This window comes from Aquarana catesbeiana, linkage group LG06 (genome assembly GCF_042186555.1).
Source record: "Aquarana catesbeiana isolate 2022-GZ linkage group LG06, ASM4218655v1, whole genome shotgun sequence".
NCBI classification, from domain to species: domain Eukaryota; kingdom Metazoa; phylum Chordata; class Amphibia; order Anura; family Ranidae; genus Aquarana; species Aquarana catesbeiana.
The window spans coordinates 318968155-318981790 of NC_133329.1; the positions used below are offsets into that span (position 1 = coordinate 318968155).

The following is a 13636-nucleotide window of genomic DNA, read 5'->3' on the forward strand; positions in this document are numbered from 1 at the left end:
AAATATGTGAAAAGTGTGATGTACATTTGTATTCAGCCCCCCAAGTCAATACTTTGTAGACCACCTGTCACTGCAATTACAGCTCATAGTCTTTTTGGGGATGTCTCTACCAGCTTTGCACATCTAGAGAGTGACATTTTTGCCAAATCATCTTTGCAAAATAGCTCAAGCTCTGTCAGATTGGATGGACAAAGTTCACTCTGCTGAAAAAAGTAGGACAGATTGCATTTTTACACAGTGCCTTGCAACGTGCTACACCGCACAGCAATGCGCTGCAGTGCATGGAGCTAAATGAAATGTCATTTTGTGACATTTCAATAAATGCAAATGTAAACAACTCAATTCATTTTAACAACGCACACCAGCAGAGTATGAATGGGTCCTAAGTGCATTGCAAAAGTGTTTGATACTAATAAATATTAAAACAAATGCCATATTTTTCATTTCTTTCCCATATGACCTTTCTCTGCAAATTAATTATTTTATTCCAAGCTGTATAGATTATTAAAGGAAAGCTGTAGCATGCATGGTGAGATATCGATGTAATATGTAGAATAGAGTCAGTGCAGAATTCATCTTTATTTTTTAAATGCATATCGGCACTGTAATACGCAGCGGATATCATTGGTTTTGGTGTGTTTCACACTTATATAGATAACAGCCTGCATTGAAGCTGCTTGGATTTAGGCCCCATCAATGCTTGAGCAACTACATGCAAGTGGCCACAGTTAAATGCAGGAGCTGTCAAGCTGGATCTTCTGGGGTCCCATGCCGGTACTCTCTGCTCTTTCTTTTCTCCATGTGCCCCCATATGAAGTTGATTGCTATGGGGGCACTGGTGCAGGCACGTTCCCGAGCTTGGCTGTGTGCTTCCATAGGCACACAAAGCACGCCTTGCCCCACAACCTTCTCACTCCCCACGGGATTTGATTGACAGCACCAGGAGCTAATGGCTCCTGCTTCCATCAGAGCCTCCTATGACTGCAGGAATAGGGGAGAAGAGCTACTGCAGACAGGACAGTGCTGGATCGAGAGGAGACTTGGGTAAGTGGGGGGGGGGGGGGGGGCTGGGAGAAGGTACTAATAAAAGTTTTTTTTTTTAATTATAATCCAGTGAATGCATTACATTACTTTTGCACAATAATAGTCAGGGAAATTCAAGTGTCACTACACCCACATCATAAAAAACTATCAATAAATGGTGTATTACTTGCTGTACATACTCACTCAGTCACTATGAAGTTTGTTCTCTGTATTCTGCAAAAAACCTGGTTGAGCCTGCTGTTGTTTATCTCCTTTTTCTGTCCATGCCCCCAATTCAGCTAGGGATTTTGCAGAGCAATGTTGGCAACTCTGCACATGCTCAGTTTTCAGTGTGTTTCTATTCTGAGCATTTCCTCCCTATCACATCTGAGCAGCCCATGTGACTACAGAGTTCACCCACACCATGTTATTGCCAGAAAATAATAAAGATTTGACTTCAAATATATATTTGTATGATAATTTAAAACAGTTTATTGATATTCATTTTTACTCTGTATTCCAAAGGCTGTTTTTTATTTTGAATATGTGACCAGCAGCAGAGGACTAGAGGCTCCTCCTGCTTATGTTTCCCTGCAGACAGGCTGGAAAAGAGCTGGGTCATGTGACAGCTGTATATCCATTATAGGAAAATGGTACTTGGATGGGTTTTTCTTAATAAAATAATGACAGTGCCATCATCCACATACAGAAATAGAAAGGACAATGTAAATTAAACAGTGTGTGTTTAGAATCACTTTAAATATAACATGGTACTGACTGCTGCAAGTTACATAAAGTATGCATGCCTTTTTGGAGTATGTATGTTCAGATAAATAAAACACTGCATTTTAATTGACACCTGGAATTCAACTCTTTCTATAAGAAGTACAACAACGGATAACAAGTAGGAGACGAAAAACACAGTTTTGTCAGTCTGTCTTTTCATGAATATCTGTCTGTCTTCTTATACTGTCTTGATACTTGTGGAGCTGTTCCATAAATCCAGGATTGGGGCAAGCTGCGGGCCTGGCATTTTTCACAATTGAAAAGGCTCTGGCAAAATTCAGTTTATCATGATACATCAAATAACCAATAATTATTGCTGGAGCGCGAGACACGCCTGCATTACAGTGGACAAGCACCACTCCATCCTGCCAAAATAAAAGTAAAGAGTTATTTAACATTGCATGTACAAATGTTTCCTTTAACATACCAAAAACTCCTTAACCACTTCATCTGTCACACCTGTTTACCCCCTATGGACTGGAGCAATTTTTAAATTTCTGCTATAGACCTGTTTATTCGGCAATAACTTTGTCATTACTAAATATTACAAGGTAATACTGTACATATATTGTTTTTTAAGGACATATATGGCTTTCTTTTCACGATATTGTCTTGCAACAATGATTTTTTCACCCAATCCTTAGACAATAAAATGCAACAAACCTAAACAAAACACACTTTTTTTTTTTTTTAGCAGTGTTAGTTTAAAAACAAAATAGTGTTATTGCAATAAAATGTGTCTATTTTATTCTGTAATTTGTCCTGTTTAAAATCACTTTAAAATTATGATTCTGGTACAAAGCGTTGCAAAGTTATTTACAAATGAACTAAAGTGTTTTTTATTATATGGTATAAATATATGTTAACAACTTCAGCCCCGGATTTACCCCCTTAATGACCAGGCCATTTTTTGCGATACGGCACTGTGTCACTTTAACTGAGAATTGCGTGGTCGTGCAACGCTGTACCATAACAAAATAGATGTAATTTTTTCCCACAAAAAGAGCTTTCTTTTGGTGGTATTTGATCACCTCTGCTGTTTTTATTTTTTGTGCTATAAACAAAATAAGAGTGACAATTTTGAAAAAAAAAAAAACTATATTTTTTACTATAATAAATATCCAAAAAAAGTAAAAAAAAAAAAAAAATGTCTTCATCAGTTTAGGCCAAAATTTATTCTTCTACACATTTTTTGTAAAAAAAAATTTAAATTAGCATATATTGATTGGTTTGCGCAAAAGTTATAGCGTCTACAAAATAGGGGATAGATTTATGGCATTTTTATTATTATATTTTTTTACTAGTAATGGCAGTGATCAGCAATTTTTAGCGGGACATTGCAGCGGACAGATTGGACACTTTTGACACTTTCTTGGGACCAGTGAAATTTTACACAGCGATCAGGGCTATAAAAATGCACTAATTACTGTATAAATGACACTGGCAGGGAAGGGGTTAACACTAGGGGGCGATCAAAGGGTTAAGTGTTCCCTATGGAGGTGTTTCTAACTGTGGGGGGAGTGTACTGACAGGGAGCACAGAGAGATCGCTGTTCCTAATCACTAGGGGAGAGAGAGAGAGAGAGAGAGAGAGAATAAATTAGGAAAAAAAATAGTTGAAGATAGGAGACTAAGGAGTTAATTAGGGCTGATTAGAGTAAACTAAAGGTTAATAGGGGGTTAAAATAGAAACATTTTATTACAAAAAAAATGTGTTGTTAGGTTGCTTTAACTGACGTCATCTGCAGATCTACCAAGTAGTTCATCCCTTTGTTTGGCAGATGAATGAACAGAAAGATACAAATGTAACAAAATGTGGTCTGGAGCAACTTCTTTTCTGAGTATACTATAATGCAGGCTTTGATTAATCACAGACGATTAGGGTATACTGGTGGGGTCCCAGAAGCAGAGCAGAAAGACTGGATGTGCTACACACACCCTGTGTACAATGATGAAGCTTTTTTGAACGTGTGAAATCAGCATTTGGCAAACCTGTAGGGTTTTAATGCAACTTTTAGGCAATCCCTGAAAACTTCTCTTCAGAGAAGCCTATCCTGCCCTCACCTAACAACTGTACTTTTTTTTTGTTTCCATCAGCTGTCAAGTGCTGCCGCTGCCGGTAACGGAACCTGAAGCATTACGGCTTCATGCCGGGTCCCTACTGCGCATGCGAGAAGCCCCGCTCTTCTCTCCTACTGGCCCGGCGGCAGGGAAAGAAGGAGGGAGAAGAGCTGCTGACGTAATGGCGATGTCCACCAGTGCCTCAGCCATCTGGGACTCCCTCTCCTGATTGGCTTAGACACAGCAGCCGTGCCATTGGCTCCCGCTGCTGTCAAACTCAGTTAGCCAATCAGGAGAAAGAGGGGGCAGGGCCGGCAGATCCATGTCTAAATGGATACACAGAGCTTCAGCTCGGGTGCCCCCATAGAAAGCTGCTTGCTGTGGGGGCACTCAACAGGAGGGAGGGGCCAGAAGCTCCAGCCAGGGACCCGAGAAGAGGAGGATCTGGGCTGCCCTGTGTAAAACCACTGCACAGAAGTATAACATGTTTGTTATTTTAATAGAAAAAAATGAGACTTTACAATTCCTTTAATGCCAGAGCTTCCAGATCATGTGATTAATGTGGCTGGCTGTCACACTGGTCACATAATCAGAAACCCTTCCTACCTGGCCCCTGATGAAGTCACGTGGGTCGTGACATCAGGCGTAGGGACGGGACAGGCACTCTATGTGGATTAGTGATACGAGCTCACCGCTCGTCGGATCTCCACTCAGCACTACTGTTTTTAATGTGAGTACTTTTATTTGCTTTAATCAAACCCAGCTTTTTGCCAAACTATATCACACCATTGTGGGATCTTCATCTTGGTGACCCCGGTACACTACTTGGAGAGACGTATGTCCCCAGAGGAGACAAGCCAGGATAGGACCTAAATATTGTCGCCCCCACTACTGGTTGATGCTGTGATTCTGCCATTTAGGGGCCGCCATGCCTAAAATTGGTTAATGCGATTACCCCATTACCTGCAGGTAAGGGGCCACTGCCCACCACTGCGTGCTGTGTTGCATGAGGAAAGAAAATATCACCATTGATTTCAGTCACTTTAATCAGCCCCAAGTGGATCACTTTTTATGCACGTTTATTTGTGGACTCTATAATTAGTCCTAAGTGGATCACTTTTCATGCACGTTGATTTGTGGACTTTGCCTAATATCACATTGTTCCAGTCAAGTCGTCCCTCTTATTTTGTTCATGAGCACCAGTCACCTTTAGTTTATGCTTGTTTGCTGTGTGCCTGGCTGCACAATATATATATATATATATATATATATATATATATATATATATATATATATATATATTCCTTAGTCAGGTACTGTTATCTTCTCTATTTATGATTATTTTGCACATGGTATTGATCACATGTTGTTTTACTACGTATCTTATGCTTTATAATTAACACGTTAGTATCATAGAGTCACTACATAGATTTTGATACACTTACATTGTTATTTTACTTAGAATTTTCACATACTCACATATGTTTTCAAAAGGATTAGTGCAGCACCACACTTTCACTGATTTACCTTCCTACCTGCCCCTAACCATACAGTGTGACCGGGAACTGTTGATGACAGCACAATCAATACTGGGGACACATGATTAAGCCAAATTCGAGCACAGAACTGTGACATGGAAATGGATGTTAGCTGGTCTCCCTTTGCTCTATCCAACAACATATGCTGGCCCTGGACCCACAGTTTTACAGTAGAGCCCAGGATTGATGGGGGGGTTATCTTCCAGTGCCAATGAGAGATTGGGCAGCTTTATAGGAAATCACCAGGAAGTCGACAGCTGGCAGCAGTCCGGAGTGTGTGTAAAAACTGCCATTGCCACTAACGTAAGCCTTATGTTAGTGGCAGTGAAAGGGTTACAGACATGAGGAAATGTGCAGGCCTTGTAGAAGTGTACTGCATATGTCTCTTTTAATTATTCCTTGACATACAGTAGAGAACTACTCCAAAAATCTGTTTAAATATTGTAACAGTCAAAAGGGTCACTGGTGCTTAGTCATGAGCTATGAGTAAACACCAGTTAGGGTGTGAAACGCGTTAGCTACAGCTGTCCCTTATGCTTCCTGTGCTGAACTTTTATACTAAAAAAGGTGATTACATTGGAGTGCGGCTATCTTGAATTCTTCACTACATGATCATTGCATGCAGAGCCAGCACCCTTTCTACATCCAGAGGAGGTCAGTAGCGAGATTGCCACCTAGAGCGGTATATTATCTATACCTTAAAATAAATGTTAATAAAAAAATACTATATTAATGACATTGAAGTTGCACATTGCTGTGGATAAAAAAAATGTATACAGTAGATAAGCAAAAGAGTTTGTTAGCAGTGACCCATTAAAGAAAATAGACTTGCCATCTATTACATTAGTTTATTTTGTGCTGTAATGAGATAACTATTCAATCAAATATGAATGGTTTGTATGCTTAACAACATCAAGCTTCCATGAATGAGGAATCAACAAGCCAGGTATTTTATATAGCTGTACTGAGTGATACAATTACTCAATGCTTTTCATTATGTCCATACATGTATACAAAACGGAAAACTTGGAACTATTAACAGGTCTATGTAACCCGAGAGAGGTCATTATGCAAAGCAGGACTCAGGTGGCCTGTAAATTATACTTCACATGGGAAGAGGATACTACACCTAACAAAGAGCAGTGCAATTGAATCTTCCAAGATGTTAATCTATGATAAATAATCCACATTGGATCTAGTGAGAAGTTAATCCCATATAAAGTTGGGCACTCTGCCCACAACCCTTGCTAGTAATGAGATGATTAATAAGGTCTTTTCGGGGTTACAGCAAAGGGTAATATAGTATTGGCTATGCACAGTGTGTAACATAGAGAGCTATGCAAAGGCTACCAGCAACAAAAGTATAACTATAATATTTGTGGGAAACCTACACCCTAAAATGTTGTGTATTACAAAAACAATACCAAACACATGTATGGAGAATAAAGAACTACTTCAGGGTGGAGGAAGATCACCCACAAGGCAACCTATGCAGGAGCCTATCCATAGAAGAAATTAGCAGGCAACTCGGTTTGTTCCAAGGTCCAAATTCTTTATTAGGCTACATTAAAAGTGGCAGAAAATAGCTATTAATGTTGCCTAATAAACAATTTGGAAATTGGAACCTATAGGGTTGCTGGCTGATTTCTTCTATGGATTGATGCCTTGGGAGCACACACTTCAGTCATAAGCACCAGCCTTAGCATTCTATGTGGTAACAGACCAGTTGAGCTTGGATAATGTTTCTACAGTTTATGCAGGATCCTAAGACTTAGGGGAATGTCCAGGGGGCCCAGATACAACCTTCATTCTCCTGCAGTAAACCAGGGGAACAGCTCAACTGGTCAAAGATGTTCACCTGCCTGTCGCTTTATAAGGGAGGATGCACCTGTAGGAAGTTGGTGTTGGATGGGGTGGGCCATGTCAGCACAGGCATTGAAAATGGGAAGGCAAAAAGATGTAATGCGACACTTTCTGGCAGCGGCCAGAGTAATGATTCTCCGTCACTGGAGCTCGACAGCCATGCCTTCCCTGGGGGACTGGGCTACTGAAGTGGACTGAATTAGGGACCTTGAACGTCTGTTGGTGGAAGAATGTGGCAAAGACAAACAGTTTTCTCTCACATGGACGTCATGGTCCATGTTCCGATACTCCTCAGAGTTTATCTCCTGGGCTGAAAGTGGCCTAGAAGACATCACCTCATGACTAGGATGGAGTGCTTCTTGTCCCTAATCTTTCTGCCCCCTTTTTTCTACCTCTATTCCTTTTCCTCTATGCCTATATACACCCTTAGGAATCCATTGAGCGACTGCACTATGACTTCGACTTACCCATTGTTACCAATTCAGTGTGTGACCCCTACGACATAATTTTTTTCAGGACAGGTTTTCAATATAACCTTTACTGATGCATTACGTATGGAACACCTATGATTCCCTTCTCTGAAATTATGGTGATTGTTGCTTTAACCTGTAATGTTTTCACGTGTTGCTATCACAGGTGGTCTCCTGATGTGCCTTATAAACCTGTTTTCATTTCATTTTTATGCAACCTGGATATGCATTTGTTCCGATGTAATTGATAATTATTGTTGGTGTGCCTTACCAATGTTTGTAATGTTGACTATTTTGTCTTTCTTGTTCTATATATGAATAAAATAAGATTGAATTAGAAAATGGGTAGGCATTTCCTACTGCAATCCTTATCAATATCAACTGAATAAATAAGGTGTGGGGGTAAACCTCCTACTCTGCTTGCTCTTGTACCACTAGGGGGCACTCGTCCTAACAGCTGGTCCTTCCTAGGGAAAAGGACAATACGGAGCTGTGAAAAGGATCAAAAAGCTTTTGGAGCAGGCGTCACTCCGTGCACAAATGGCCTACAGGTATGGGAAGAGCATGGATGCATATTTTGAAAATCGAATAAATTTAGAATTGTGGAATTGTGTTTGTGGACTGCAGTTTTTTTTTTTTTAATAAAGGCAAACAAACCCGTTGAAGAAGTCTGGGCTAAACAAATATTATCTAAATACAGTACCAGAAAGAGCCACGTATATTCTTACATGAATCCGGGTATGCTTTGTGTATTTTTCCATATCTGTGCAGCAATCAAGTATGAAATATCTCCTGTACTCTATCACTGTGCAGGCATTTCCTGTAATAAAGACCGGTCATTGCTGCTCTCTCTCCATATGTAGGGTGATTGGTCTTATGTCGTTCTGCAAGTAGCCTGTAATGGGTGTAGACCTAATAAGTCCACTCCATGGCCCTGCTCTCTGCACAGGCTTTGTGCATCACAAAGGCGAACAGTTCGGCCCGAGCATAAGTTCGGGCCAAACTTTTTGTTCGGCGAATAGCCAAACAAGCAGGATGTTCGACCGTTTGTTCGCCCCAGCCCCCCCCCCCCCCCCCCCCGAACAGACCACAATGCATTGTGGCACTGAACAGTGCATTGCAAGCCCTGATTGGCTGAAGCAGTGAAAGTTTCAGCCAATCAGGGCACAGAGCACTGTCAGAGTCATGATTGGACACTGTCATCCAATCATGGCTCATTCCTGCCCCACAGTATAAAAGTATTCTTTCAATGGCAGCCATTTTCAGTATGATTTCGGCATGGAGAGAGAAAGAACAGGGCTCTGTTCAGTGCTATTAGTTAGTTAGTGTGCTAAACTGTGCTATTTTGCTTCAATTGTCAGTGTAGAATATTAGTTTTGTGTCAGTCTAAGGATAGTGTAAGTGTAGTGAGGAGGACCATCATTCAGCTTTGCATAGTGTGCAGCTAGAGTAGGGACAGCTCAGATAGTTTCACTGTAGTGTAGCAAGACCGTGTCACTCATACATACATTAGTGTAGAGTAGGGACAGCTCAGGTAGTTTCAGTGTAGTGTAGTGAGACTGTGTCAGTAATCTTGACATTAGTGTATAGCTAGAGTAGGGACAGTTCAGATAGCATCAGTGTAGTGACGGTTGAACACCGTCTATTTGATTGTGTTACTGCCAGTTTAACGCCATTTACTTCTGTGTGCGTTACTGCCAGTTTAACACCATATAGTTCTGTGTGTGTTACTGCCAGTTTAAAGCCACATACTTTTGTGTGCGTTACTGCCAGTTAAACACCATTCAGTTTTGTGTGCGTTACTGCAAGTTTAATGCTATATAGTTCTGTGCGTCACTGTACATTTGGCGCATTATATTGCAGTATATTATAGTGTTTGCCTGGAGTGTGTCTGTGTAGTGTGAGTACTCAAATTAAAGTGCACCAAACACCACTTTACATTGATTAAAGTGCATCAACGTACAGATTTCCACTTCTTCTTTACATTTGCTTATAAGCACCGCCCCCTCTCTCCCAATAATGTCTGGGAGGACAAAAAGGAGAGGCAGACATTCCCTTGGCACTGTAAGGGAGCCAGCAACAGATATGTCCACAGGCAAAGGTGGACGTGGTGGTCAGTCCTTAGGCAGGGCATTAATTCCTCTGTTTAGTGAGTTTGCCCGTGCTATCCAGCCACAGCATGCAGAGGAGGTGATGGACTGGCTTACATATCTTCCTCATCCTCCTCATCCTCTGTCAAGCAAGCAGAAACAAGTGTGCAGTCCCCTTCAGTTGTCAGAGTGGATAAACCTGCCTCCTTGTCCACATCTATTCCTGCCACAGCCCCAACATCAGCCATGGAGGAGTCAGCTGAGTTATTTGACCAAAACGTCAGCCACTTGCTCCTTGATGATGCCCAGCCATTACTGGATTCAGATGTTGGTTCTGAGGTTGAGGATGACAGGAACATGAGCCTAGAGAGAGGGGAGAACACTGGTAGACAAATTGGCATTCAAGTTCCCCCAGCAGCAGCGTATTGCCAAGTTGTCTCCAGTGGTAATGATGATGCAATTTTTTACAGCAAGGCCAATTCTTGCTTTCATCAAGATTACCTTTATATGGTGACGGTGGGAAGGCGCCACCGACATCCAAAGACCAATTTTTACGCACCCGTTACTTCTATCCAAAGTCCAAGTGACACCAGGATGTATCCAAAAAAATCTCTAATCTTGTTCCCAGTGCACTACATTGTGGCCTCACCATACACACTGGCTCCCCAGCTGTTGCTTAGCAAAATAAAGGCAGCTTGCAGGGAAAATTTCATTTTTTGGCTTTATAAATGCAATTATTGCTGCAGCAGATTCTAGACATGGTACAGATCTGCCACTTTACAGGTAGACTAAGGGGACCCCACAGGCACTATATTGGAAGGAATTTTTCATTTATATGCTTTTACTTTGAAAAAAAAAAAAATCACTGCTCATTTAAAAATGACGGTTTTCACAAACTTTTTTTATTATTGATACGTGTCCCCCAGGCAGGTCCCGGATCCCTATAACCATTGTATGCCCAATTACTTGCATATAAGCCTTCAAAATGGGGACTGTTGATGTTTGGGTCCCATTGACTTTAATGGGGTTCGTTATTCAGGTCCGAACTTTCACGGTGTTCGAAAGTTCTGGTGCGAACCGAACAGGGGTCCGTTTGGCCCATCCCTACAGCACAGTTATGATGGTATGTCTACTTTTACAAGGCAATATCTGCATTTGTAAAAACATTTGGTGCACATAAAGTGGATTTATAACCTTTGAGGCAAATTAGGTATATATTTAAAAAAAGTTTGTGTGTCCAGAGTTTAGCTTTATTCCAACTCTGCTCCAGGGTTTACAAATCTTTAGAATGTGGTGGGGTGTACTTTGCCCCTACTAGGCTATGAAATTAATTGTAATTTGTTATAGCTGTTTACATGGTAACCAGTGTTTTACTGCACTGAAAAACACTGGTCACTGCTAGGACACACAGAAAACATCTGTTTTCTGTGTGTCCTATTCACATTGCAATGCAGCCCAGAACCACGCTGCATCGAGCTGCAATAAAATGCAGACATGCTGCATTTTATTGAAGCAAGCTGTACAAAATTGCATGTCACAGTACATCAGGGCAGTGACATGAATGTTGTGTTACTTTTGTACACTTTAAATCAAGTTTGGAGTAAAAAGAAAAAAAGGGGAGCTGTGTGTGATTCACTGAATGCCCAATTATTAGATTTGGTGGCTGCATCCGTTTTGTTTTCTTTGGCTTTTTTCCCTCTGTTTTCACCAGGTGATCTGGCCAGTAATACACCTTCTGTATTACTGTCCACAGCTCTGGAGGAATGAGTACAGGAGGCACAGCAGCATTGTCAGTGTAGGTGAGGAGGAGAGTGTTAAATGTATTAGCATATTTAATTACACTAACATATTGAAGCCAAACTCCAGCCCACACTTTATAATTAGTTACAGCACACATTTTTTTTCCTTTTGGGATAAAGGTTTTGTATGAATAAATTAAAGCTGATCATTTTAAAGCAGAACTTCCCCCAAAAGGGTAAGTTCCACTTGTCTGCCTCCACCCCGCCCCCTTTAACCCCTTCGCGCCTAAGAGTAAAACAAATCTTAATGCCCAAGCACAATTTTGCAACTTTGGTATGTGTCAGTAAAACCGTACATATAATCACAACTACTTTGTGTATCCAGGTGAATTATACTGCATGTATTTCAGGACAAATTTGGATTTCATTTGGTGGTAAATGGTGATGGATATCTCCTGATTTTTTTTTTATTATCAAAGGAAAACTGGCCCAAAATATTAAAAAAAAAAAAACAAACAAAAAAAAAAACAACTGTGTCCATCATCTGCAGCAATGTCATTTTGGGACCCTTTGGGTTCAGAGACCCCAAATTTTGGCTGCAGCTAAGGGGCATCTAGGAACTCTTAACTACCGAGTTTGAAATTCGGGGGACCTATGGCTGCAAGTGGGCACAGTGAGGCTGCAAATGGGCATTGTTGACCCTCTTTACCACTTACAGTAGCTGCGTATTTCTCACCCTAGGCTTATACTCGAGTCAAGAAGTTTTCCCAGTTTTTTGTGGTAAAATTAGATGCCTCGGCTTATATTCGGTTCGACTTATACTCGAGTATATACGGTATACTTTAAGTGGTTTGTCTCATCCATGTAAACTTATCCATTCTGCTGGAGAGCTTGAGCTTGTGAATCACAACAAACTTGCTGGCTGGATCACCAGATGAAAAATAAAAGAAAGAAAGTCTAAAAAAGGAAACTAATGCAACCATCACATCTAAGAACTGGTAAGCTTCCTTATAATAATTGTTTGCTTTTGGGCTTAATGCAGCTTTAACTACCTCCTGCACGCCGTATAGTAAAACGGTGGTTGGCGGGGTCCCCTCTCATTCTGGGGCAATGTCATATGACGTCGCCCCAATGCCACCGCTCTTGCGCGTCTGCAGCGCGGCAAACGCGCTGTGTCCCTAGGACATAGCGTGACCATGATCTTGGTAAAGAGCCGATGACACGGCTCTTTAACCATGTGATCGTCAGTGTCCAATCACAGCCGATCACATGTAAACCTGGAAGTGCCGTTTTTCGCCTCTCCTCGCCTCACACTGACAGAACGTGAGGCGAGGAGAGCCGATCAGCCGCATCTCCTCACAGGGGAGACTGTACCCAGGTAATCAGGGCACTGATCATCAATATAGCCCCAGGAGTGCCCATCAGTGACACCAATCAATGCCCGTCAGTGATGCCAGTCAGTGCTGCCTTTCAGTGCCCCTCAGTGCTGCCTATCAGTGCGACCTATCCATGCCCCCTATCATTGCCCATAAGTGCCACCTATCAGCGTTCAATAGTGCAACATATTAGTGCCTCCTCATCAGTATCACCTAATCAGTGCCCTTCAGTGCAGCCTATCAGTGCCACCTCATTAGCACACATCAGTGAAGGAGAAAAATTACTTATTTATAAAATTTACTGACAGAAACTAGAAAAACTTTTTTTTTTTTCCTCAAAATTTTTGGTCTTTTTTCATTTTTTTAGCAAAAAAATGTAAAACCCAGTGGTGACCAAAAGAAAGCTTAATTTGTGGGAAGAAAATTATAAAAATGTCATTTGGGTACAGCGTTGCATGACTGGGCAATTGCATAGTTGCCAACATTGTAAAAATAAAAATGTGGGACACTTTTGTGGCTGTAGGCGGAGCTGTCCAATAATTAGGGGGCGGGGCATTCGTCAGCAGGCGTGGCCTAGCAAAAATAGACAAGTGCGGCGCGCGAAGGCGAAAAATGGGCGTGGTTTACACAAAATTGTGGGCGTGGCTTAAATGGGTGTGGCTCTATAGGGTGTGGTTAGAGTCTGAAATGA

At 41.4% G+C, this 13636-nt stretch overlaps 1 protein-coding gene across 1 annotated transcript in view; it reads right to left on the reverse strand.

Annotated features, from left to right (window-relative positions):
• Nucleotides 1–1487: 1487 nt before the first annotated feature.
• DUSP19 (dual specificity phosphatase 19) overlaps nucleotides 1488–13636 on the reverse strand; it is a 36026-nt gene continuing 23877 nt past the window's right edge. Inside the window, exon 4 of the mRNA XM_073633730.1 lies at nucleotides 1488–2174. Within this exon, the coding sequence (XP_073489831.1) occupies nucleotides 1953–2174 (222 nt within the window). The 3' untranslated portion in view covers nucleotides 1488–1952. The remainder of the gene's footprint in view (nucleotides 2175–13636) is intronic.